This window comes from Chiloscyllium punctatum, chromosome 15, assembly GCF_047496795.1.
Source record: "Chiloscyllium punctatum isolate Juve2018m chromosome 15, sChiPun1.3, whole genome shotgun sequence".
In the NCBI taxonomy this organism is placed as follows: domain Eukaryota; kingdom Metazoa; phylum Chordata; class Chondrichthyes; order Orectolobiformes; family Hemiscylliidae; genus Chiloscyllium; species Chiloscyllium punctatum.
Window position 1 is genome coordinate 62743994 of NC_092753.1, and position 26675 is coordinate 62770668.

Genomic DNA, 26675 nt, shown 5'->3' on the forward strand with positions numbered 1-26675 from the left:
GACAGCCCTCCAGTACTGAACATGATCTACACTCTTGACTAATTGGATGGATTTCCCTGACTGACTTACCATGACTCTCTGGACTGGTTGCTGTGAGTCGACACAGCTGACCATGACTCATTCCCCTTATATTTTGAGGCACCGCCATTTTTGTTGTGTATTTGCCATGTATTCTGCTGGCAAATAATGCAGGTGTGAGATTGATGTAGCAATGTGTCTATATAGCAATGTGCCTGATCAATGCTGACAACTATGACAAGCTGTCTGGCCCTGTGTCTGCACTAAATGGCAAGGCAAGACAGAATTAGAGTGAACTTTTAAGATCTACCTTAGGTGGCAAAATACAAAAAGGCCAAGGTAGGGCAGAGTTGTTGAGAGCATTCAAATAGGTGTAAAGGGAATGAATACTAAGAGAGCAAGTGAGGAGCTATAAGATGCTTCCTGGTTAAATCCATCAGATGCGAGCTTGACTCTGTGTGCGAAGTGCATGAGCAGCAGCATTAGAATGATGGGTGCTGGTGCACTCCTGTTATGATCCCAGCTGATATTATCACTCTGCAAGTCAGCTTCAAAATAGAAATCTGGCGTTATAAATCACATCGATCTTGGTTTTAATGAGGTAGTCTATCACTGAAAAAACAAGTATGCAAAGCTGCAGATTAGCTTCTAACAAAAAAAATTACACACAAGACATGAGAATCAAAATAAAATAAACCAAATTATTTAAATGTTAAAGAAATTTAAAGATTTTGCAACACCCAGTAAAGTACCTTCCCATTAATCACAAAAGTACTCCTTTACAGTAATCACATGAGAAAGAATTCCATTCTGTATCAAAGATACAGGGTTTAATTTGCTCCCTGCCTTGAGAATCTGATAGCCTCTTACTTGAGTCTTCATGCAATAGAGTTTAGACTTTCTTAGCTTCAAGTAACCCCTTCAGGGCTTTCACCAAGCACTTGTGGTCTGTAAGATTTAAACTAATGCCTTACACTAAAGTAATCTATTTCTCAACAATTCCAAGTCATCTCCTTTCTTTAAGAGTAACTGATTCTGATAACCAGCTTCAGCCAATCCTATTGCAAAAGTACCAAATTGTAACCCAAAAACATTTTTGAAGATATAGGTGTTTCCCCCAAGCAAGTAAAAAAAATCATTCTCTGACATTCTAACCTGAAAACCCAAAGTGCAACTGTTTACTTTCACAGAATCTTTACAGTGTGGAAGCAGGCCATTCAGCCCATCAAGTTAAACTGCCTTTCCAAAGAGTATCCCGCCCACACCCACCCCATCCCCATAATATTGCATTTTCCATGATAAATCCACCTAGCTTGCACACTATCAATAACTTAGCATGGCCAATCTACCTATTATGCACATTTTTGGACCATGGGAGAAAACCGGAGCACCCTGAGAAAATCCACACAGACACAGGGAGAATGTGCAAACTCCACATGGACAGTTACCTGAGGATGGAATCAAATCCAGGTTCCTGGCGTTGTGAGGCAGCAGAGCTAACCACTGAGCCATCTGTTCATTTGTTCCTTGTACTTTGTTGCCTTAAAAAAAAACTCTCCCAACGTAAACAAATTCTCATTAGCCTCCAGGAACCATGTCTCTCGTACTGTTTTTTAAAGAAATCAGCAAGTTTACAGAATTGGTTACAAGTTAATCATTAAGCCCCTTTAGACAAAGTTCATGTGCCATTTGTTTCAATCCAAATTGTAAAATAAACTGTGTAGATAAATCAAAACCTTACATCACACTCCAAAGTTCATCATTGAAGTGCAGATCTATATTTTAAGTGAGGCGGAGTTGTGCCTTAAGGATGCGCAGAGGCTGGTATGTATCAAGTATCAATGTCCATGGATGCAGGCACCTTCTGCCCATAGAGTAAGTCATGAGTTGTTGGTGACAACTGTCTAAAGTGGAGGTCTGGAGGATCAAGTGGGAATGTGTAGTAGCCAAGAACCTGCACTCTCTTTAATATTTGGAATTGCCGCTATCTCACTTCTATCTGGTGGGTGGAAGAGTAGAAAACTGCATATCAATGACACTATATGAGGTGATAATGCTAATGTATGTTAGTAATTGCAAATAGACTTCTTGCTGATTACTGTTGAGGTTCTGTTCTTGTTGTGTTCAACATGTGATTGCAGAATCTGACTTTTCATCTCTTGACATCAATATTTTCTCTGGATTTCACTCTGTTTTCCCAACTGACTGGCCAATGTCCATGTCATCCAGGGCTGAGAGGATACCACCCTCTGTGTCATAAATTTATATTGCTTTACTGAATCTGATAAAATTACATATAGAGCTGATGTTTTTCTTTGACCCATTAAATTGAAAGAGATCATGTGCACATGGAATATTCTCGTAAAATGGAGTGCCATGATGGTTGTTTTCAATTCAACCGCAAGGTCCTTATCCTATTTATCTTTTTATGAGGCGGATAAATGCACACTTTTCATAGGTTCAGTGACAAGTATTACTGAATACAGTATGAAGTACATTACCTTTTACTTTTCCTTGTTTTGAATTGTGTACCAAGATGGGAAAAAGACTGCTTTAAACCAAGGACTGTGGAAGGATTTGCTTTTCTTTTGAAAAATCAAATTACTTGAGATCATTGGGGTTGTGTTTACACTGTTGTTTTGTTCAAGCAATGAGGTTAAGCTGAGACCCAGTAGCACAGTGGGTGTGTTATCACTAAGAGACAGGCTACTGATTGATTTTTCAAGTAGAGCCAGTTGTGTGGGCCAAAATAACCAGCATAAAAGCTCTCTAACTGACTCCTGGGCAGCTTGCATGTGAACAACGTAGAGATAGATATCTCCACGTTGCAAAACAACATCTCTCCTTTACTCTTTTTGCAGTGAAACAACCAAAAACTGAAAGATATATAGCTATTGTCTTCTACCAGTTGCTACAAGCTGTTAGCTGTAATCAGTGATTTGAGAAATTGAGCAATTAATATGTCTACACCACAACCACCCAGTGACTTTAGCAACGAACTGAAAAGATTTGAATACGAAGATCGAAATAAGAATGACTAGGAAGAATCAAAACTGGACACCTCATTAAATTCTGTGGTCTACTGCTATTGAACTGCATTTCCACATTATTCTTCCCAATATCCATAACAATCATGTTTATTTAAAAGTAAAAATTCTGAAGATGAGTAATATTTTCTCTACACAGATGCAACCAGACCTGCTGAGTTTCTCCAGCACTCTTTATGTTTGATCCATGTACATTTGTTGTCTGTGTCTGTCTGCATCTGTCTGCAGGTGTTCAATAAGAGGTTAAAGTTCCAGCAAGTTGAGTATTAGGTCGATAATTCATATTGTTGTTTGATTTATTTGCAATAGACAGTGATTCATGTTAAATATTGAAGTTATAAAGTATTTTTTATTAATCTGAGACCAGCAGAAAATTAAATTGGAGATATTGAGATTTGATGTTTGATTAAATCTTTAAATTTTGTGGGGGCTGTTTATCAGCACACTTTCCTGAGTGGGTTGTGTCACCAAGAATTTAGCATGCAAAACAAAAACCTCCAACCATTGTATTCATCCTAATTGTTTTTCCTTGTTATCTATTTTTGAAAGTCTGACTTACTTCTCTCCCTGAGTCCCTAAGGACTAATTATTCAATTTTTGGAGTGTTAATAGCATTCAAAATAATTGGGGTTTATCATTACTTGGCTCATGAGGAACATTTTTATTTCAACTAAGTGTGCTATTGAATAGAAAGGTCAATGTGGATATGTCATTCTTGCAGGCATGCCACCTTTTTCAATTACTTAAAGGAGAATCATGTTAACACTGGACAAATTACCTTCTGCGTGGCAGCTACAAGAACTCATCACTATGTAACAAGATTTTAGTGGGATATGTTTTCCTTCATGGCCCTGCAAGACAAGCTATAAGCACCTGACTTATAACCAGATGGTGATTTGATTTAAATCTTGCGTGGTCTGTCACTCCAGCTTGTTTCTCACACTTAGAAATGCATTTTGCATCTTGGCAGCTGCTGTCGCTGACACTATTCGTAAGATAAGTCATTGCTTTAGGAGTCAAGAGATGTGAGGGGGAAATTGGGTAAAAGAAGCGTTCAACCAAGAAAAAATGACCTTTAATAATCAAATAATCATTTGCAGGTGTTTGACTTAAATCATGGAAAAGATTTTCATAATTCATTTATGACTGAATTCCCATACACTTTATTACATGTTTCTCCTTGACTGATATTCACTTTCAGAAACAGATTAATTTTGTACCATGTCCTTAATAATTGAACTATAGAATTAAATAGGATCTTAACTTAGGATATCAAATCCAGCCTTTTATGCTAAATTATTGTATTGGTGGCTATTGTCATGCTGCTGTTGTACAAATTGGGTACATATGGAACAGAAACTAAATGTCATGTCAACCATAAAACTTCATGAGAAACAAAATCAATTACGAAATTCTGCAAAATATGGGATCCCCTCTCACTGATTTCACATTGAAAGCTCCTCAGGATGTTTTATTATGTTAAATTCAGTCATAGTAGATTTTTAGGTTAAATTGATGAATATGTGGTTCTGGAAAGCATCTCTCTTAAGCACGTTGTTGTACCAATTCTTATTTTGGTTTAATCATCTTATAAATGGCTATTACATATTTTCTAATTTTATTTGGTTCTAAAATTACAGAACTAAACTTGTTAGAATCTATCCAAATGGCTCCACAATTACTCTGTCAGATGAACCATTTGAAACTTTGAATGCTACCATCTTTAACTATGTTGGCAAATCAAACGATCATACAACAAATTAAGGGGAAAAAAATCCTGAGAGGGAACTATAATAAGATCTTTCAATTGTTCTGAGGTTTTGGTTTGCTTCAAATTCTTTTCCACCAGTATCATTTAAAATGGGATGAAAATAAACCTACAAGTCACATCTTTGAGTTCCAGTTTCATTGCTTCAAGGTGAAAACCAGTGGACTCAAAGGTTTGAATTCTACCAGCCACTGAGTGCCAGGAATAACAGGACAGAACTACCACTGAGCAAATTTCCCAGCAATGTGCAAGTGACAGGCCAGATGCAAATTGGCTATCAGTTCCACAATGTTGGACAGCCAAACGACTCCACTCAGGATCTTACCAGGGACAGTTTAGCATGATCATCATAGTTGGCACTTTGTCAGTAGTAGGAAGTGAGGACTGCAGATGCTGGAGATCAGAGCTGAAAATGTGTTGCTGGAAAAGCGCAGCAGGTCAGGCAGCATCCAAGGAACAAGAGAATTGACGTTTCAGGCATCAGCCCTTCTTCAGGAATGAAGGGCTGTTGCCCGAAACGTCGATCCTCCTGTTCCTTGGATGCTGCCTGACCTGCTGTGCTTTTCCAGCAACACATTTTCAACTTTGTTAGTAGTAGACCATCTCTTCCCCATTCTCCCCAACTTACTGTGAGGTGAAAGCAATTTTCATGGAGGTGGCCTCCCTGCAGCTTCCCAGGCTGTCATCAGGGTCAAAGGGTCAAATGGCCAAAGATTTGAGTTGTACTGTAGAAACAAAAGGTACTCATTGCTTCAAAAATCCGACTAGACAGGTTTCTGTCTGATGGGTGTGACCATTTGTCCCCGGGCATCTTGAGTACTTCATCATTATTTAGTTGGCTGAGAGTGAGGTTTTGTTGAGGTCTCTAATCTGCCCCACTATCTCTGTTAGGCAGCTGAATCATCATACATACTGGCCGTCTGATTGAGCCAGCAGCATCAGGAGCCTTCTCACTGTCTTAATTGGCACGGTGTGCCAGGAGGCAGCCAATTAAAAGGTTGCCTCCAGGTAGGTAGCCAAGCAGATCCTACTGTTGGCAAATATTTAGCCTAAATACACCTGGGAGGAAGGATATTTATTTTAAGACCCTATCAATAGTTAATAGCTCTGACTAAGCTCTTTTAATGTTTTAAATTCACTCCGAATTGAGGACTGAGACTCACAATAAATTTGACTGAATAGTTTTACCGTATTGGAAGGTTAGCAATGTTATTACAATGTTATCTCCAAATCTATTATGATGATAGGACATTGATTAACTAATATTATCCCATTTTAGCACAGTAATCCATAAATGTTTAGGAAAAGGAATCAGAAAGCAGAAAATACAGAAACCTACATGAAATTTCCACTTCCTTTTCCTGGTTAAATTGTTTGATAGATACATGTGTCTTGTCAAATACTTAACAGAGAAACATATGGAATCATTTGTTTAATCAGACATATAGTTTCCTTTCTCTGGTGGTCTTTCCCCTCGGCAACAGCACAACCTTTCAGAAGATCTGGAAGTGAGCTGCTTTCCACTTGAAATGTAACACTATTTGCATTCTATTTGTTTAATACAATGCTCCACTAACCAAGACAATATCTGCTTTCTGGGCAGATATGTAGCTTAAATTTATCACAATAGATTTTAACCTTCTGCAATCCATTCCTCTCATTAAACTTTGTCAAGTTTTCTTTTTAATTGCATGTAGTGTTAATTGATTTCTCTTTGAAGATAATTTTTTGAAGAACTTTATTTAATTAGGGTTACCCACTTTATGGATCCCTATGATTCACAATTTGCTTTGAGTAATGAAACTATATACTTGGATAATGCAAAATACAATTACATTAGATAAAGAAAAATGATACAATTATTAATTACTCAACACTTGAGATTCATTGAGACTTTATTAATGTCTATTGAGGTCCAAGTTATTATTTTGGGAAACCACAGTAATACCAAGTAGTAGAGATGATGAGGGGTCAGGAAGAGCAGGAATTCTCTTACATAGAATTCCAAGAGATAAAAACATGTTGGGGGAGAAACTAGGGAAAGATACAAATTCAAACCAGGAACAACAGAGAACTTCAGACAACTTCAACCTAGTGGACTAAGGGAAGGGCACAAAGTGGTAGTAAATGGCAGCATTTGTTTACAGTCAATTATGGAATTAAGTGAGTGGAGATGTGGGTTGTACAGGGTTAATGGCCAAGTTTAAAGGAAATAATGGTTTGAAAGGATCAGAACAGTGAAGATGGCGGTTAAGGCACAATTGAGCAGGTCAGTAGCTGCAGGAAGATTGTGATGAATAGATGGGCATGTGCTAAATAGTTGGGATTTTAAGAGTGAAGTTTTAAATGTACTGAGAATCATTAATTCATCCAAACTATCCCTCAGCTTCCTGAACAACTTTTCTACACTTAAGCATAATTTTCAGGACTTAAATGCAGCTTCCTTACCAAACCAAATCTGGTGACCTTTTCCTTGTGCTATTTGTTGATTTAACTAGCCTTCCTTTCTCCCTTCTTTCATCATCCTTCTCAATTCTACCTATATACTGTTTCTCTCTTTTCATCTTCTTCCCTTTCTCCTTCATCTCTTCTGACTCCTTCCTGCATCTTATTCTATCTCTCTCCTCTTTATCCTTTTTGCCCTCCACCTGCCCTTATTGAGCTCTCCCACTCTTCGTCCAATTCAGTGGTCCTGGCCATCTCCGCTTGTTCAACCTTAATGATCCACTTATACCTGACTCCCGTGTGCATGATCACAGAAGCTCAACTAGCTTTTCCAAATGAATGAAGATATTACAATTGTGTTTTCCAATCATTTCATGATTAAAATAAAATGAATTTCTTGCTGGGAAAATTATTTTTCTTTCTTGTAAACATGTAATATTTTAATGAGTTTTTGAAGTATTTTAAGTTATAACTCATGTTTCTGTTAATCCAGGATTACCTTCTGCCATCTCCCTTTCCAGAGTAAGTGGTTGTATGTGGGCACAGAGCGAGGAAATACATACGTTGTGAATATCGAGTCATTTGTCCTATCGGGATATGTCATAATGTGGAATAAAGCAATAGAACTGTAAGTATTGTCCATGACTAAGTAACGATCATTATTGTGGAAAGAAAGTCACATCTTTGTGCACCAGTCCACCTTGCTTTTTTTCTTCCTTATAGATCATAGAGGCATAGATCAACATCAGATATATGTTTTTTGTTAGGATTATCAATACATTGTAACAAAAGTCATTCAAGAATAAGTTTTCTGGTAAAGGAGACCATTGAACTCTTAAACAAGATTGTGGCTTACAATATAATTTTGGTTACACCTTTCAGGACAGTATTGCGTGAATCTCATTATGTCTGATAATTCCAATTTAGCAACACAAAAGGACCTTTTCATCAGTCAGAGGAAAGAATGTGGAGTAGGAGCAACAGGACTGAGATGAGGAAGCAGAAAGTCCAGAGAAAGAAAGGACCAGCAATGTTGCCACGGAATAGAGCTCTTAATGCAGCAGAAGAAAGTCTGCTCAAGAATCCCTCTCCTTAAAATTGTTCAGGCCTTCCGTCACCACTGCACAATACTTGTAATCATCTCATTCAATCCTTAAATCCAGCATTCAAATCTTATTAATATGTACAACTTCATCAGTCAGAAGTGGTTAATTAAGAATATCAAGACCAACAGCAATCCAAAAAGATTTTACTATTCCACCATAATTCATTTATTTAATTTGGCAGACACTACTCTTGAACAGCGAGAACAAGCAAGACAACATAAAGCACTAATGACTGTCTTTCCTAACCATACATTTAGAAGGAATTATGACTCCCTCAAAATCAACACACAGTTCACTACATACTCCAACAAATTAAGTAATTTAAACCCACTTCTATGCAGAAGCAATTCTGTATCCCCACCGCTGAGAAGTTACTTCATGCGGTCTCTAAAGTCCCCTTCTGAGAGCTCATTTATTCCCAGAAATCTGAACCTTACCTTCCAAGGTTTAGTTGGGCCACATGGTCGGTGATGTGCAAATATGCCATGCTAAAATATCAAAGTCAAAGAGAACCTATTTATTGGATGAGGGGCATTTTTGTAGTATACTGCCTGCCAGCAAAGGAGCAAAGTATGGCTGCTGGAAGTGCATCAGCATTTCATCTCTCAAACTGCAGCTACCTGGGCATACATGAAAAAGTTAATCTGCATAGAAGACAGGTAGATGTCTGGAGACATATGGCATCAAGGGATATGGAGATAATTGATTGGTGGAGAAAGCTTGATGGGCTGCATGGCTCACTCCTGTTCTTATGTTCCTGTCCCAAAAACAGATTACCTCGTAATTTTCACATTGCTGTGCATCCCATTCTTCTACGCCCTCATCCAGGTCATCAACAACAATGACAAAAAGCTGTGGCCCCAAAACAGATCCTTGTGGTACACCACTATTACCTGAACTCCAGGATGAACATTTCCCATCAACTACCACCCCCTGTCTTCTTTCAGCTCGCCAATTTTTGATCCAAACATCTAAAACACCCTCAATCCCATGCCTCTGTATTTTGTACAATAGCATCCCGTGGGGTATTTCATCAAATGCCTAAATGAAATCCATATACATCACATCAACTGCTTTACCCTCATCCACTTGCTTGGTCACCTTCTCAAAGACATCATTAATATTTGTGAGGCACGACCTACCCTTCACAAAACAGTGTCGACTATTGCTAATCAACTTATACCTTTTTAGATGATTATAAATCCTATCTCTTATATCCTTTTCCAACATTTTAACCACAACCGAAGTAAGGCTCACTGGTTTATAATTCCCAGGTTTTTCTCTACTCCTTTTCTTGAAAAGGGGGCAACATTTGCTATCCTCCAGCCTTCTGGCACTATTCCTGTAGACAATGACGACATAAAGATTAAAGCCAAAGGGTCCGCAATCTCCTCCCTGGCTTCCCAGAGAATCTTAGGATAAATCCCATCCAGCCCAGGGGATTTATCTATTTTCACACTTTCCAGAATTGCTAACACCTCCTCCTTGTGAACCTCAATCCCGTCTAGTCTTTTAGTCTGTATCTCAGTATTCTACTCTGCAACATTGTCTTTTTCCAGTGTGAATACTGACGAAAAATATTCATTTAGCACTTCTCCTATCTCCTATCTCCTCGGACTTCACACACAACTTCCCACTACTATCTTTGATTGGCCGTATTCTTACTCTAGTCATTCTTTTATTCCTGACATACCTATAGAAAACTTCAGGTTTTCTTTGATCCTATCTGCCAACAACTTCTCGTGTCCCCTCCTGACTCTTCTTAGCTCTCTGTTTAGGTCCTTCCTGGCTAACTGGTAATTCTCAAGTGCCCTAACTGAGCCTTCATTGTCTCATCCTAACATAAGCCTTCTTCCTCTTGACAAGAGACTTTTAACTTCTTTAGTAACCACAGCTCCCTCGCTCGACCACCTCCTCCCTGCCTGACAGGCACATATTTATCAAGAACAAGTAGTGGCTGTTCCTTGAATAAGCTCCACATTTCAATTGTGTGTATTCCCTACAGTTTCCTTTCCCATCCTATGCATCCCAACTCTTTGCCTAATCGTAGCATAATTATCTTTCCCCCAGCTATAACTCCTGCCCTGCGGTGTATACCTATCCCTTTCTATCGCTAAAGTAAACATAACTGAATTGTGATCACTATCACCAAAGTGCTCACCTATCTCCAAATCTAGCACCTGGCAGGGTTCATTATCCAGTACCAAATCCAATGTGACCTTCCTGAAAAAGGGCTCATGCCCAAAACGTCGATTCTCCTGCTCCTTGGATGCTGCCTGACCTGCTGCGCTTTTCCAGCAACACATTTTCAACAATAGCATAGCATTGCACAGACACGGAGAAAGCATTTACAGTATCACATGTACTGAAACATAAGCAAGACATGCAGAGAAGAAGGAAAAGAGAGGAAGTTTTGTGAGGACAGACAGGTCAGGGTGTGCATTGAGGGGCTCATCCCAAAAGGGTGTGCATAGAGGGGCTCATCCCTTGACCACCATTTCTACCTCACAGTGAGCTTGGAGCGGTGCCTCAACAGGTTACACTTCACAAAGGGGATAGTGATGGAGGTGTGCTGCCTCTTTCACAATGACATGGAACTGCAAACCAGGTGAAGACTATCCTCCTCGTGGCTGTGAAGATCATTGTTTCCCTTATATTCTACATACTGGGTGTATAAAGTTGGCAGCAAAGAGAGGCACTATTGAGAAAGAGATGGGATTTTATCCTACTATTTCCAAGATGGAAAAGTCATGGATTCACGAAAATAGAGGGACCACAATGTCAATGGGATTGATACTACAGGCGCTTACCATTGTCTGTCAGCATGCACTTGGCATGTAACCAAATGAAGGAGTTCATCTAATTGAATACCCACTATGCTATTATCCTGCAATAAGCAGAAATAGCAACTGTGTTTTAGCCTGCAAGTCACACCACAGGTTGCCTGCATGCTGGCAAGAGCTACCCTATGACTTCCACACATGTCATGAGGTCAGTGGTCCTTCAGTGAATGCCATAATGTAGAGCAAGTTGTCAATCCTCTGAAGTAAATCATTCAGCAAGATCTCTGCAGCACATGCCTAAGAGGATCTTCATGCTTTTGGTAGTTTGTGTTCTTCACAACCTTGGAATGAAAGGCTAACCAGTGTCAGAGTGCCTCCTGGAGCAATGGAAGGAACTACATCCACCATGTATAACTGAGCAGATAGAGAGGGATCAGACTGAGTTTTGCTTCAGTTGAAATAAACATCACCACACCCAACATAGTCTTATCATTTTCAAACAACACATCCAGTTCAAGCTCCCAATTATTCAATCCCCAGGCCAGCATCACTCAATAAAGGCCAACAGCAAAAATATCACTCAATAACGTCATCCTGCAATACATTAATCATAACAGAAAAATAAAACTATCCACCCATGTGCATTCAGTCTTGCCTAGTTTGGCACTTTAGTGTTCCTAATTGTCATATGGTTAGTGGAATGGTGCTGACTTTCAATGGGAAAGAGAGCAGTTGACGTTATAGAATGCTAAACTTTGAAGACCTGGCTCTGGACTGCACCACTCTGGCATGGCTTTTGATTTGATTTGAAGTATTATTGTCACCTGTACCTAAGAACAGTGAAAAGTTTTGTTTTGCGTGCAGTACAGCAGATCATAACATACGAAGACACAATGATCATAGAGTGATTGAACAGAATGAGGAATACAAAGTTACAGCTGCAAAGAATGTGTACAAAAAGCAAGATCAACATTAGATTTGAAATTGAAGAGGTCTATTTAGAAGTCTAATAACAGCAGGGAAGAAGCTGTTCTTGAACCTGTAGATACATGTGTTTAAGCTTTTGCGTCTTATGCCTGATGGAGAAGGTTGGAAGAGATTATAACCAGGGTGGGACAGGTCTTTGATGATGTTGCCTGCCTTTCTGCAGCAACAAAAAGTGTAGATGCAGTCCATAGATGGAAGGTTGGCTTGTGTGATGGTCTGGGCTGTGTTCACAACATTCTGTAGTTTTTTTTACGGTCCTGGGCACAACAGTTGCAGTACCAAGCCATTATGCATCCAGTTGGAATGTTTTCTGTGGTGCATCTATAAAAGTTAGTGAGGATCCTTATGGACGTGCTGAATTTTCTTAGCCTCTTGGGGAAGAAGAGGCATTGTTGTACCTTCTTGACTGTTGCCTCAGTGTGGATGGTGCAAACTGCTGGGAGTAATTTGAGCTGGCTGGCTGACAAGCAATAGCAAGGGTGTGCAATAGTACAAGGATGAATGCTGCCATTCTCAGAGATGGCAGTAAGCTTTGGCTCCATGGTGGCATTGCACCTCAGCAGTTTTAATAATCTGCTGAAACAAAGATTGGTGGACTACTGTGAGAGTCTGCATCTCCTATGCAATCTGCATCCATCCTGGTAATAATCTGAGTCTACATACCAGCAGTCATGAATCTACTGATGAAAGACTTTTGCCCAAAAGGTCAATTTTCCTGCTCCTCGGATGCTGCCTGACCTGCTGTGCTTTTCCAGCACCATTCTAATCTTGACTCTGATCTCCAGCATCTACAGTCCTCACTTTCACCTATCACTGTTAATGTATCTGGCATATACATGTGCAGAGGAAAGTTGCATTCAATTTTGTGGAGACATCAGAAGATGTACCAGGTGGCAAGGAACTCATATAGTAACGTTTGTGAATTAATCTTTGTATATATTTCCAACTGAAATTTTGGTGTATCACTGGGTGTAATTTCATTATGTAATTTACAAGCTCAAATGTAGAAATTGCAGAACATTTTATGTTGACTTTGCAATTGTCAATGTATTGCAGATAGCCCTAATCTTGGTCAAAAGATACTGACACAAAGACACAACATGATAAAGTGGATTGTTAGTGTGAAGTACTGATGATTGGCATGTACATAGAAATATTTAGAAGATAAAAAATAGAAACAAGCTGTTTAGCCCAAGCATTCTGTGCTTGCATTCACCCTCTACTTGAGCAAATGGTTCTCATCACAATTACTCACTCTGTTCTCTTCACCCCTATCCTTCATCTACCTATCTAATCTAATCTTGAATGTTGATATTTCTTGTCTCACCATGAATTCCAAAACCCACAACTCCTAATGTAAAGAAGCTTCTCATGGAAACATAGATGGCCAATGGAACAGCTGTGTGATGGTATAGAGCACGTAAGAATGGAAATTGTAGTTGGAATTTGAGGAGCTGGTACAAACCAGCTTGTTAAAAGGTAGAGAAACAAACAAAATATTTAGCAGTGACTGGCGCTGAATACAGTGCAGGATCGAAAGAGAAGTTTAAAGAATTGATCAAAGGTAACTGAGTAAAATGACAAAATCTCTACGGAGGAGCTGAAAACGAATGCAGGAACAAGACAGATACTAGAATTGAGGCAATTCAATGGAGAACATAGTATCCATAGAAATCAGGTATGAAAGTGAAGGTTAAACCTAAAAGCCAGCAGCAGTGCTAGGCTAACCTTAATTTTCCCTATTTCCCAGGTGTGAGGACATGCCTGTCATGCCCACATACCAGCACTGGTTCTGGTGGAGGTGAGCAGCATGCTGATTTGGTGCTGCCACCGCATATGCATGATAACATTTTTGACTGAGTGGCTAATACTGTGCTGGATGCCTTTGTATTCAACAGGGAACTGAACATATGGTGCTGATGCAGCTGACCATCTGTTCTTAAAGGCAATCTGCCCTTCTCAAAGAGAGGGCTCTGGGAAGCAAGACTAATGTGCACCTCAAAAACATTTCAAAGGCTAGTTGTCATTGATCAACAGGTGTACAAGGAAGAGGCCGCCAGTAGAGATAGCTGGTGTCCAACATCCAGCAAGGCAATCTAAAAGTTGAAAACAGATGCAAGATTGCTGCAGAAAGATGCACATAATAAAAGAAGTCTGCTTAAACCAGACCCATTTCACACCACAAGTTCTTGAGGTCATTTCCTGGCAACTAGTGGCATGAATGTTGCTTGCCACTTATCAGTCCAAGCCATAGTGTTGTCTAAGACTTGCGCAGAGGATGTTTACAAGAATTTCAGTTATGAAGTTAGATTTGAGAATCTTGGACTGTTTTTCTTAGATAAGAGAAGACTGAGAGAAAATCTGATTGAAATACTCAAAATCATGAGAAGTCATTTTTTATAGAGAGGAACTTATAGATAATGGTTTCCCTTTCTATCTACGGCACTTATCCTTCAAGATGGTAGTAGTCATGGGTTTGGAGGATGGTGTCGAAGGAGCCTTCGTGAATTTCTGCAGTGCATATTATAAATAGCACACACTGCTGCTACTGTATATTGGTGGTACAGCAAATTAATTTTTGTGGATTTGGTGTCAATCAAGTGGAGTACTTTGTGTTGGATAATTTTGTTAAAGCTTTTTTGAGTATGGTTGAAGCTGCACTCATTCAGACAATTAGGAGTAGTGTTCAGTCTTTGTGGAGTCAGGAGGTAAGTTACTTACAACAGGATTCCTAGCCTGTAGCCTGCTCTTGTAGCTTCAGTACTTACTGATTCCGTGCTATATGTGATTCTCCACATAGCTAGTCCAGTTCATTTTCTGTCAATGATAACCCTTAGTTGGTGACAATGAGGGATTCAGCAATGGTATTGCCTTGAATGGTTAGTTTTTTTTCTTATTGGAGATGATGATTGTTTGGAAGTTTTGTGGTGCAAATAATGCTTGCCACATGTCAGCTGAAGCCAAGATATTATCCAAGTCTTACTGCATTTGGATATGAACTGCTCCAATTTGAACAGAATGAAAACGTTCCCACTTGTAAATGGTGAATGTGTACCTTCCTTTAAGAAACTTCACCTTTAAGCATTTCATGTGCTACATTGATACAAGATTGCAACTTTACCTCATATTAACCTATTCCTGCCACAATGAGCTCATTTCCTCCTATCCTGACTCCATCCTCTCTCCACTTGTCCACACTCTGTCCACTTGCACCCGCGATTCCCCAATGCCCTCCACCATATTGACAATTTCCATTTCCCTGGCCCTAACACCTCCTGTTCACCATGGATGTCCAATTCCTCCATACCTCCATTCCCCACTATGATGGTCTGAGAGCTCTCAGCTTCTTCCTTGACCAGAGGCCTGAACAATACCCACCCTCCATTACTCTTCTCTGCCTGGCTGAACTTGCTCTGTCACTGAACAATTTCTCCTCTAATTCATCTCAATTCTGCCAAGTCGTAGAAGTAGCTATGCACATCCACATGGGTCCCACTTATGCCTGCCTATTGATGAGGTATGTGGAGCTATCCTTGTTCCAGTCTTATACTGGCCCCCTCCCACAACTCTTTCTCAGTACATTGACTACTGTTTCGGTGCCACTTCATGCTCCCATCAGGAACTTGAAAAAATCATTTACTTTGCCTGCAATTTCACCCCCACTATAACATACATGTCATCCATTTCTAACACTTCCTTTCCTTGACCTCTATGTGTCTATTTTAGGGAATAAACTGGCCACTGCTATCCACTACAAAGCCACTGACTCCTATAACTGCTTTCACTACAGCTTGTCACAAACCATGTCCTGCATGGACTCCATCCCATTCTCCCAGTTCCTTTGCCTACATTGTATCTGTTCAGATTATGTAACCATCCATGACAACACTGCTGACATGGCTTACTTCTTCCATGACCGAGGTTTCTCACACACTGTGGTTGACAGGGCCCTCAATCGCATCCAATCTTTCACCTGTGATTCCACCCTTGCCCCTTCTCATCACTCACAACAGCATGATTGGGTTCCCCTTATCCTCACTTTTCATCCATCCAGCCTCCGCATTCAAAGGATCATTCTCCACCATCTCAGACAACTCCAGCAGAACGCCACCACCAAACATATCTTCTCCTCACTCCCCCTGTCTGCATTTCGCAGGGATTGTTCCCTCCAGGACGCCCTAATCCATTTCACAACCACTACCACCATACCCTTTCCTCATGGCACCTTCCCATGGAAGCGCAGAAGGTGCAACAACTGCCCTTCACCTCTTCCTTGCTTACCATCGAAGGGCAAAAGGAGTCTTTCCCGGTGAAGCAACATTTCACCTATACCTCCTCTATTCTTGTGTATTGTATTTGCTGCATCCAATGTGGCCTACTCTACACTGGAGAAACCAAATGCAGACTGGGTGACCGCTTTGCAGAATACCTCCAATCCGTCCACAAGCATGACCCCAGCCTTCCCATAACCGGTTATTTTAGCACAGCATCCTACTCGTGCATGTGTCTGTCCTCAGCATGCTAGAGTGTTCCAATGAATCACAGCAAAAACTGGAAGAACAACATCTTATCTTCAGACTAGGCACTTTACAGCCTTCTGAACTTACTAGTGAGTTCACACGTATAAATTGTGAACCAACTCCCATTTCTTCTCTTTCTTTTAGCTTATTATCAAGTCCTCCTCTCCCCCCACTGTCCCAGTTACTCTCTTTTCAAGTTTGGCAGGAGACACACCATTGTTCTGCCATTCTGACATTTTGTTACTTAACCTGAACTATCAACATCTTTTCACCACCAGCACTCTACACCCACTGCCTCCACACCCTCCCCCCAAGATATGGCATAAATGCTGTCCCCTTCACACTTCAACTTAGCTCTGATGAAGAGTCACCTGGACTAGAAATATTAGCTTGCTCGCTCTCCATGGATGCTGTCTGACCCACTGTGATCACCAGCATTTATTGTTTTTGGGACAGATTCCAGCATCTGCAGTAATTTGTCAACTGTCTTAAATGGTTCTTGATGTCTTTGTTCAACATAGTGTTGGAGTGTTGAAAATACAGTTTACAGGTAAGCAGACAAGTCCCTAACAAAGTTTAGAGTCCCTAACAAAGGCAAGTGATCAGGAGGTCATTGACATATTATCAGAATCACCACAAATTGGGGCCTCCTAATAAAATTTGAAATCTTTAACAGTGTTTAGAGTTATGATTTCTCGATTTAAGTGTGTCCATTACAGAAAAATAAGCCATAAAGAATTGCTTAGCAATTGAGAATGCTGGATCTGTACAGAAATGGTCAAACAACTAAAAGATCCACAAGAGATATGGACCACATTAGAAGGTTAATTCAGAGTTAGATTGAACTTCTAAATCTGTTGACTAACATTCAAGTCATTTAGACAGAACCCTACAAAATTCACAGATGACTTTGTGAGCAGATGCAGAGAAAAGTGCTCATTATGTGATTTTTCAAATGTGGCATTAAATATATAGTTGGTAATTGCATCCGTCTCCAACTTCTAGGCAAATTTTCTAAGTAAACTAAAGACTTGTAGCATCATATAGCTATTAGAAAGTGGACTTAAGTGCAAAGCAATATTCTGAGATCAACAAAGTTAACAGGTTCAGTTGACACATTCATAAGAAGACCCAAACATTGTCTTTCTGCATGCAACCAAGGAAATGTCCAGCTTTCAATCAGCCGTGACAGCAGAGGCAGTGGTGTACACCAAAGCATGATGCAAATTTGAAAACCATGCACTGACCTAAAATGACCATGCACAAAGAAATTCTTTTAGCTACAGTAACGACCATCTGCTATCCACCTGAGGTGTATACATGAAGTGATCGACAAACAAAAATCTGATGATGGAAACAATTAAGCAAAAAATAATGACCATATGTTTCACAGCCAGTCTCGTGGAAAAACATCAGTAATATTGCACTGTCTGAAGCATTTGCAAAATTCCAAATTATCTGTCCTCAGAAAACTGGTGACTATTCATTATTGAGTCAGATTGACATGGAGAAAATGTGAATGATGTACTCCTGCAAAAGAAATGTGCCAATGATGAAAACCTACCAAAGTAAAACTTCCAGCATACAACAGTTCACCCACTTCACTTACGGGACCATTAATGATGATATGCAAATCAATTCAGCAGGATATCATAGTTGTTCTATATCAAAGCCAATGATAAACCAGCAATTTCTGGTATAACAGCATAGCGTGATTTCATATAGTCACAATTAAGGCAAGTAATTAGATATCAGAGACACAACAGAAACTGCAATAGCTATTCAAGAAACATGAAAAGAGCTGAATATGAAAACAAAGGAATGGAGAATTTCACTAGCTTCTGAATTAATGGAGCGAAAAACAAAACTCTGTTGTGATGAAACAAAGGAAGATTCAAGAAGGAAAAGCTGAACATTCAGTTCAGGATAAATCCAAACGTGAGACTCCCATCTCTAAGATTTAGGGGAGACCTCTGCTCAGCTCACATAGATGAATGAAGAGCTGCAAGAGAAAGAAAGGAAGCAGAATGAACTACAAGCTCTTTATCATCAATTCAATGAAAAGATGCCAGCTTATATGGAGTTTTGGATCTATGTAAAACAGATCAGAATAAACAGGCGCAACCACAGAAGCACTGGCTTAAGTTTTGCAAGTTTCAAGAGAATGACAAACTTGAAAAAACAGGTTGAGTTGGACAGGAGCTGTGATTTGCTTCTCAGTCCTTTTAGTTAGCAATGCCAGTAGTGATGCTATAGTGAAAGGACTCAAGCCAGGTTTCAAACAAGCATTGATACAACAAGAGGTTTAAGCTTCACAGAAAACAGAAGGAAAAATATGGTTGAAGAGACTGAATAGTTATTTATACAGATTATGAAGGAGCTATGAACAGAAAGCTAAGCCTTTGATAAAATTAGAAGAATCCAGAGTCTAAAACCTGGTCCTAAGGAGTAAACATAATTGTATTGCATTAGGATAAGGACTTCTACACAGTAACTAGTCCGTGAAAGAGAAACTAAATAACCCTTCCAACAAAATCATCATCACAAGATCTGGATAAATAAGGAGAAGGTGGAAGAATGGCACTAGGTGCGATACTCATTAGAAAAACTGACACAGGCATGATGGGCCGAATGACCTCCTTCTGCGCTGTAACAATTCTGTATATATTAGCTTGAAGGCAGAATTGATTAATATGTAGAGAATGGATAAATGGAACATTTTCAAATTTTGAGGCTGCAACTAGTTGAGTGCTGCATGGAATAGCACTGGAATGCCAGTTATTTACAATTTACTTTAATGATTTGGACACAATAACTGAGTAATATATACAGGTTTGTTTTTAATTTACTTTTTCATAGAGTATTGGCATCTCTGACAATGGCATTTGCTGCCTATAGTGTCGCATGTAGATCACACAAGGGAAGACCAGCAGATTCCCTTCCCTAAAGGGCATTAGTGAACTTGATGACTTTTTTCAATTAATGATGGCTTTGTAGTCACTATTACTGAGAATTTAATCCCATTTTTAAAAAAGTTAAATTCCATCAGCTGCTGTGGTGGGATTGAACCTGGATACAGAGGATTACAAGTGACATTGCCATTTTGTGTCTATTTCAATCCCATTTAAGCTGTCAGGATAGCTGAAAGAGATCACAAGTAAATGTAGAGAGGTTAAGCAAGTGGACAACAAGGTGGCAAATGCAATATTATGTGGGAATACCAGTAGCAATGTTCAGCAATATTTAGCAATAAGAATATAAAAACAGAATACTATTTTCAAGGATGTTAAATGTTGATGCTCAGACACACTTGAATGTACTTGTGTAAGAAGCACTGAATGTTAGCCTGAAGGCACAATAAACAATTAAGAAGGCAAATTACAAGTCACCTTTTATTGCAAAAGAACTGGAAAACATCTGGCTTTAGTTGTGTAGTGTACCTATAGTACTAGACATTTGGATACTATATTTAAGCAAGGATGCACTTGCTTTAGATGTGAGAAAGTTAACAAATTTGGTTCCTAGGATGAGAGGATTATTCCGTGGTGAGAGGCTAAGTAGATTTGTCTTTTACTGCACAGACTTTAGAAAAAAGACAGGTGATTTAATGGAAGCGAACAACATTCTGATAGGCTGGATAGTGTAGACTGTAGTTTTCCCTTACTAGAGAATCTAAAACACAAAAGCACATCTTCAGGATAAATGGAGGAATCATTTGAAACTGAGACGAGGACAAGTTTTTTTGCTCAGATAGTTGTGGGCCTTTGAAATTCTGTATCCCAGAGGGTTGTGAAAACTCCATCATTGAATGTTTAGGGAAGTTAGAATTTTATTTACCTCTGAGATGGTGTGACGGTGGCATTGAAATAGAAGATTATTCATGATGGTAATGTATGGCAAAGCAGGCTTGATGAGCTATATGGTGTACTCATGCTATTCCTGATATTCTTACATTTCTAGTCAAGTATAGAATTCATCCCAACATATTCCAAAAGAATGACCAAAATAACATTGTATTTAAACAGTAGCATATGAAGATAGCATAGTTCAATGAAAAATCAGGCATAAACATACTCCTTGTACCCAAATTACATTATTGTGTCAGCATCAAACACAAAAAGAGGTAACAAATTATATTAATTTGTACCCTTAATACTTTGCACCATTATTGCTGGAGCTTCCCTTGTGCCAATACCTACAACAGACATTGGCTGACCACTGTTGTGCTTATGAAATGAGAAGGGGTATCCCTGGTTGACTTGCCTCTCCTTGCTTTTATTCTGTCAAGGGCACTTTACCTTCTTCATTTTCATAATCTCTATGCAGAAAATTTGTTGCATTTTAAGCTGATTTTGTTGCACCACTTATTTTTCAATGAATGTTTTCTCTTAATCATTTCAGCTTAGGAAAAACATATTTGTAGAAGGGTCTACAATATACAATGAGCAATTGTAGATCTTGCAAACCACATAGTAATGCTGGTCTGTTTTGTTTAAATCAAGTTTTATTTTTTCAATTTTTTTTGTTATGAAAATTATATATTTTCTTGCAGGTCTACAAAAACTCACCCTGGCCCTGTTGTTCATTTAAGTGACAGTCCAAGGGACGAGGGGAAAGTAAGTAAGAAAGAATAATAACATTTTTTAATGTTTTTTTCTGTTGTTCAGGAACTTCAGCTGAGTTATTTGGGCTTTTGAGTACCAAATAAAAAAAATTAAGGTAAATAAACAAAATGCGTTAATGATATCTGTTTATTTTCACATTTATTGCATTAAACATTACATCTTCATTTCTGCTTTAATGGTTAAACTAAAAGGGCAATCCTCTTTAAAACAAAAGCAAGTCAAGTAGTTCACAATGATTTATTGTTTTCACTCTTACGATAGAGTTAAATATTTTCCTTTACTTTGCTTGTGAGTTCAACAGATGTTTAGACCTACAAAGCAATAAATAGATGCACATTACTTCTAACTTGTTTTCTATCTAATGAATCCATGGAATGTTGCAACATCTATTCTGGTATTTTCCTCCATTTGAGAATATTGTTCTAATTGAATTTTCCAGCTTCTTGTCCATTGTCAAATAACTAATTTTGCTTTAAAAGAATTTATTAACTCTATTTCAATAAGAGTGTATAAAACAAAAGGCATTCCAAGTACAGTATGTACCCTTCAGTAATTTTTAAGCTTAGCCTAACTTCATGAGCATTCATCACTATCTTCCTGATCAATGGAGACATTCTATTGTTACTTATTCTAAAATAACTCTTCAAAAGCATGATACATGTCTTGACCATTTCAAATCCAGTGGAGCAAAAAAAAACAGATTGGTGTAATGCACAAGTTTCAGACAAAGAGGGTAGGATTTAAGAGAGGTGAATGTAGCTGAGGTTGGTATATAAGCAAGAGAACACCTCAGCATGGAGGCATTCTTAGAAACATGATTAAATTTGTGAAAATGAAAAGTCGCCAATAGAAGAGGGCTGTCAAAGCAGAAGGAAAACCCTCTTGGATTGTTTGGCTCTGGTTTCGGCCTTACATCTCTATAGAATGTTGTGGGTAAACTATCAGAGCTACCTTTAATTCAGCCACTTATTACATTATCTCACAAACAATCAAATACTGAAAAGAATTATTTCAATTTTATTGCATTTTGCAACCAAAATAAGACCAATTAAGTAAGCAAGTTAAGCCTCATAGCCTGTAGGATTACACACCCAGACTGGGGGCAAAGATTCAGGAGGCAGGCAGGATTCAAGCAAGTGGAGGTGTTTAATCCAGCAGAAACTGGTTAAAGCAGGTCGAGGGCCAAAGAATCTTTTTCAAATCTGGCCTTGACATACAAACTCAATTATTTGCTTAATCTTTAGCTCAGATCAGAAGAGAGATCAATCACATGCTCTGATTTTACAGTAAGAAGCAGTATTCTTATACATTTTGAGTTACAATCATCACATAGAACATGGTCACTATGTCCTTCCCTCCTTGCTCCGTGCACCCAATTCTATGAGACACCTAATCAATGATGGGCATTCCTGTGGAAAGCTCTGGGTTCCCATGATCTTATGGTGTTCAACAGACACTATAATCTATAGGTCGTGGGATCTTCCTATGCATCCTATTCATTCACATTCCAATGTTACTAGCTATACTCCTTAGGGTCTGTCTCAGGCTGACTTATTTCTAAGGATAGCTTGAATTCATCGTATTCTATGTGCTGCCATGTGCTATCAAATTCAGTTATTGCTCTTATATTTCCCACTGTTCTAATAATAAATGTAAAAATACAAGAGACAGTTAATTTTAACTACTGGCTATATGACTTGTAATATTGATTTCAGTTATGATATTGGTTATAAAGTGTAAAGTTTAGCACTTTGTGATTAGTGGACTGTGAACAATCTATTTTATTCAGGGCATAAGCGAAGTTGTTTTCTAAAGCTAATTAATCCTAATATCTAGATTTAAGTGCTTTTTCCTTAATTCTTGTATTTTGCTTTGGTTATATGTATCTATCTTTATGTTGAAAGCTACCCTTGCGATTCTCTGAAGAGTCTTTAACTAGAACATTGTTTTTAATGTTCTGAGCTATTTCCAAAAACTAATTACTACAAGATAACTTTAGCTGTTGTCCTTGCAGCTTATCTCACACCCGATGTTTATTTGTTTTCTAGAACAATTATTCTTTCATTAATGAAGCTGGCATTAATCATTTATCCATCTAGTAGGCATGCTGTTATCAAAACTGCCTAAAATAGGCTGCTTGTCCTGCTTAATACCTCAAAGTACACGTTAATAGAATTGCCAGGACTTTAAAAGAAATTCTTCCTGAATTTCTGAATATAAATGGCGGCAAGTGATTAAAAGTAAAATCCATCCTTGATGAAAATCTTTCTGTCAATTAAAAAAAGAATGTATCTGCATCTCTGTGGGCAATTCATAAGTTACAAAGTTTTATATTTAATCCTGTCATATTATACATCAAAATGTAAATTGCCAGTCAACTCTCCATGTTTTCTGTAAATCAAATAGCAAGTACTCCATGCATGGAATGCAGTCACAACATAGGGCAAAAGCTGAACATAACAAATTTGGATTTAGCTGGAAACTTTCAACTACACTTAACCTGTTTCTCATCTGAAAAACAAACGGTTGAGGGTGAAAAATTGGAAGGAGTTGGTGGAAGTGGTTAGGGATACTTGGTCTGTCAATGATGACTCTTTCTGGCAGGCCTGCAAATTAGTACCAGTTCAAGGATCCTCTGTGCATTTTCAGGTATATATACATTCAGATGTATATGTGTATATATATATTAATATATATAAGAATATCTATTTATACCAGACAGTAAGCTGCCTAACTAGTTGCATTTGAGTGCAATATTAGACGTGCTGTAGAAACATGTTGGTGGATCAATTCATGCACCCAGTATGAATATAAATGCTTTACCCAGCCCCACAAGAGTTCTGCTACCAATGGGTCCTCATGAAGTTTTAATGGCTGTTTCTGGCTAAATTCATTGATGGAGCTGCTGGATTGCCAAACATCGAATATGACAAACTGTCAGCTAGCACCCATCAACGACTTAGCACTTTTCCTTACTTATGCTGAAGCCCAAAATTAAAAAGTGGTTGAGTGTCTTATTGCTAGCTACAGATGGCTGGTGAGTGGTGAAACTCTGCCAATTTCACATTCATTTTGAAGAGAAGTTAAAATGGTCCATGTGTTAGTAGTTTGCTATGAAAGCATTTGAAACATACAGGTTTTAAACACACCTGAATCAGCCTTCATTGTGCTATACATGAATATGTTGCCAAAACTTTCTGCAAAATATCCCATTTTTCAGCAATATCTAGATCTATAAAGGGGTCATTCAGTACAGTACTGTATCGTTTTATGCTAGTCCATGATAGGATAAATTGATTGAACAAGAAATGATCTGTGAATGATGTTCTGCCTTCCTCTTTATTGTTTTACCTGTGGAAAGGCAGTGAAAATGATCCCACCCGTTGTGTTCAAGAGGATTAATCTGAAGTTGAATCTCAGTGTCTACTGTGGTAATGCATGTACAGGAGTCTCTTGCAAAGTTCTTCGGAGTTCTTTATTTTTGCAAAGCATGTTAAGAAATACAATCCAAAATGCTAATGATCTGATTTCAGTGGTAATGAGAGGGATACTGCAGTTGTATATTCGTGTGAATGTGCGCATGTGTGAGAGAGAGAGAGTGAATGCGAATGACTGAGGGAAGAAGCATTTTAAATTTTTCTAAATGCCCGTTTCTGTAAATAACTTTACAACACAAATGCAATTTCTGGTAGCTTAGATCAGTTTTGGACATTAACGTTGTTCATTGTGTTCTCTTGGTGTAGTCATATACACACTTGAGCAAATTTTGATGTGTATTCTAGTTTGGAAGGTCAGGCTTTGCTTCTGGTGTTCATCATCAATAACAACACTAAAGCAAATTCTGCGCTTGTGGATGTTTTAAAGATTCTGGTAGTGGTATGCAATGGTTACATGACAAATTGAATATATCTAGTAAGCAACTAATGTTACATAGCAGCACCTAACTTAATCCAAAGTATGCCTCGTATAATCTTATTTTAAAATAGCATCTGCCAATGACAGTACTTTAGTGGCACAGTACCTGGAGTTTGCATGGGCACAGGATGATACAAAGGGCTATAGATTGAAAAACTACAGCATGTGGAGTTCACTTTGGACAATCACAGGATAGAATATTGTGCCATGCCATTTTATTTACTCGTGTACACATCCTCCATGTTTCTGAACACCTCTATTAAATCTCACATTAAGTTTTTCAGTTCTAAGAACAACAACGCCAGCTTCCCCAGTCCCTCTATATACCTGAAATTCCTCACCTCTGGTATCATTCTGGTAAATCATCTCTGCACCGTCTCCAAGACCCTGTGAAATACCCAAATGTTCAATTATCAATCATGCTCAAAAATTTATTTCTTCAAACAGCAATTTATTATAATAACTAAAACTTCATCATGACTTTCACTAGAGACCACACAATATAACATCCGGATTAGCAGGAATTAAATTTTTCAGGAGTTTCTACACTTTCTCCTCTTCTTTCACTTTTCTGTATTTTCAGTCTCCACTTCCTTTTTTCATTTAGATATAGTACTCGCTTTTCTCATTTTTGTCATTCTTTTTTATAATTTTGTCAACTTTATAAAAATTTCTGCATGACATAACAACACATGTAAATGCAGTTGAATAGAAATGCTCAAACTACTCATCTCAGTGATTGGCCAAATAATAATGCACTTGGTTCGATTTTTACAGTGTGTTTTCAGGATGTAAGTCTTAACTGCAAAGTTCATTTCTGTTTACCCAACACTGTGAGACACACAATGGCCCTGACATTTACAAGGAGGTGAGGAAGGAGGGAGATCACACAAGGAAAATGTGGCAAGGCATTTTCTTCTGTTTCCAGCTGGCCAATCAATAGACTGATCAGCTACCTGCAATAGGCAAGAAAACTTGTGGCAGGAGGATGTAATCAGGGACCATTGAAAACTGTTCCTCAAATAATCTGTATTGGATTAAAAAAAAGCAAATTACTTTTTTTAATGGAGAGAGACTAGCAATTATGGAGAAACAAAAGGGTTTGGGTGTTCAAGTGCATGATTCACTAAAACAAGGATCCAACTGAAATAAAGAACTAAAGAGGCATGAGAAGCTGACCTTTTTCTCATGGAGTTATCCTCTTGTTCATTCTTCATTTTAAGGTTGCTATTGATAGTAGCATGGTTTTGATCCATTCTGCAAACTCCTCCATATTTTGGGAAGAAAACAAGAATTCAGCTCCAATGTTTGGGACATAGTTTTGTTTCTAGGTCTTTATCATATCTTTTGTGTCAATGGGACCAATTAAGATTATTTCTTTCTCAAAGCATCTCAAAGTTAGCAATTGCCTTTACATATGACTTGTTTATTTCCTGATGTGCTTAAAGGGGCCACTGAAAA

General features: G+C 38.5%; 1 protein-coding gene across 1 annotated transcript in view; it reads left to right on the forward strand.

Moving 5' to 3' along the window:
- LOC140486319 (syntaxin-binding protein 5-like) overlaps nucleotides 1-26675 on the forward strand; it is a 549610-nt gene that overhangs the window by 219308 nt on the left and 303627 nt on the right. The window contains exons 5-6 of the mRNA XM_072585292.1: nucleotides 7772-7906; nucleotides 21227-21290. Of these exons, the coding sequence (XP_072441393.1) occupies nucleotides 7772-7906; nucleotides 21227-21290 (199 nt within the window). The remainder of the gene's footprint in view (nucleotides 1-7771; nucleotides 7907-21226; nucleotides 21291-26675) is intronic.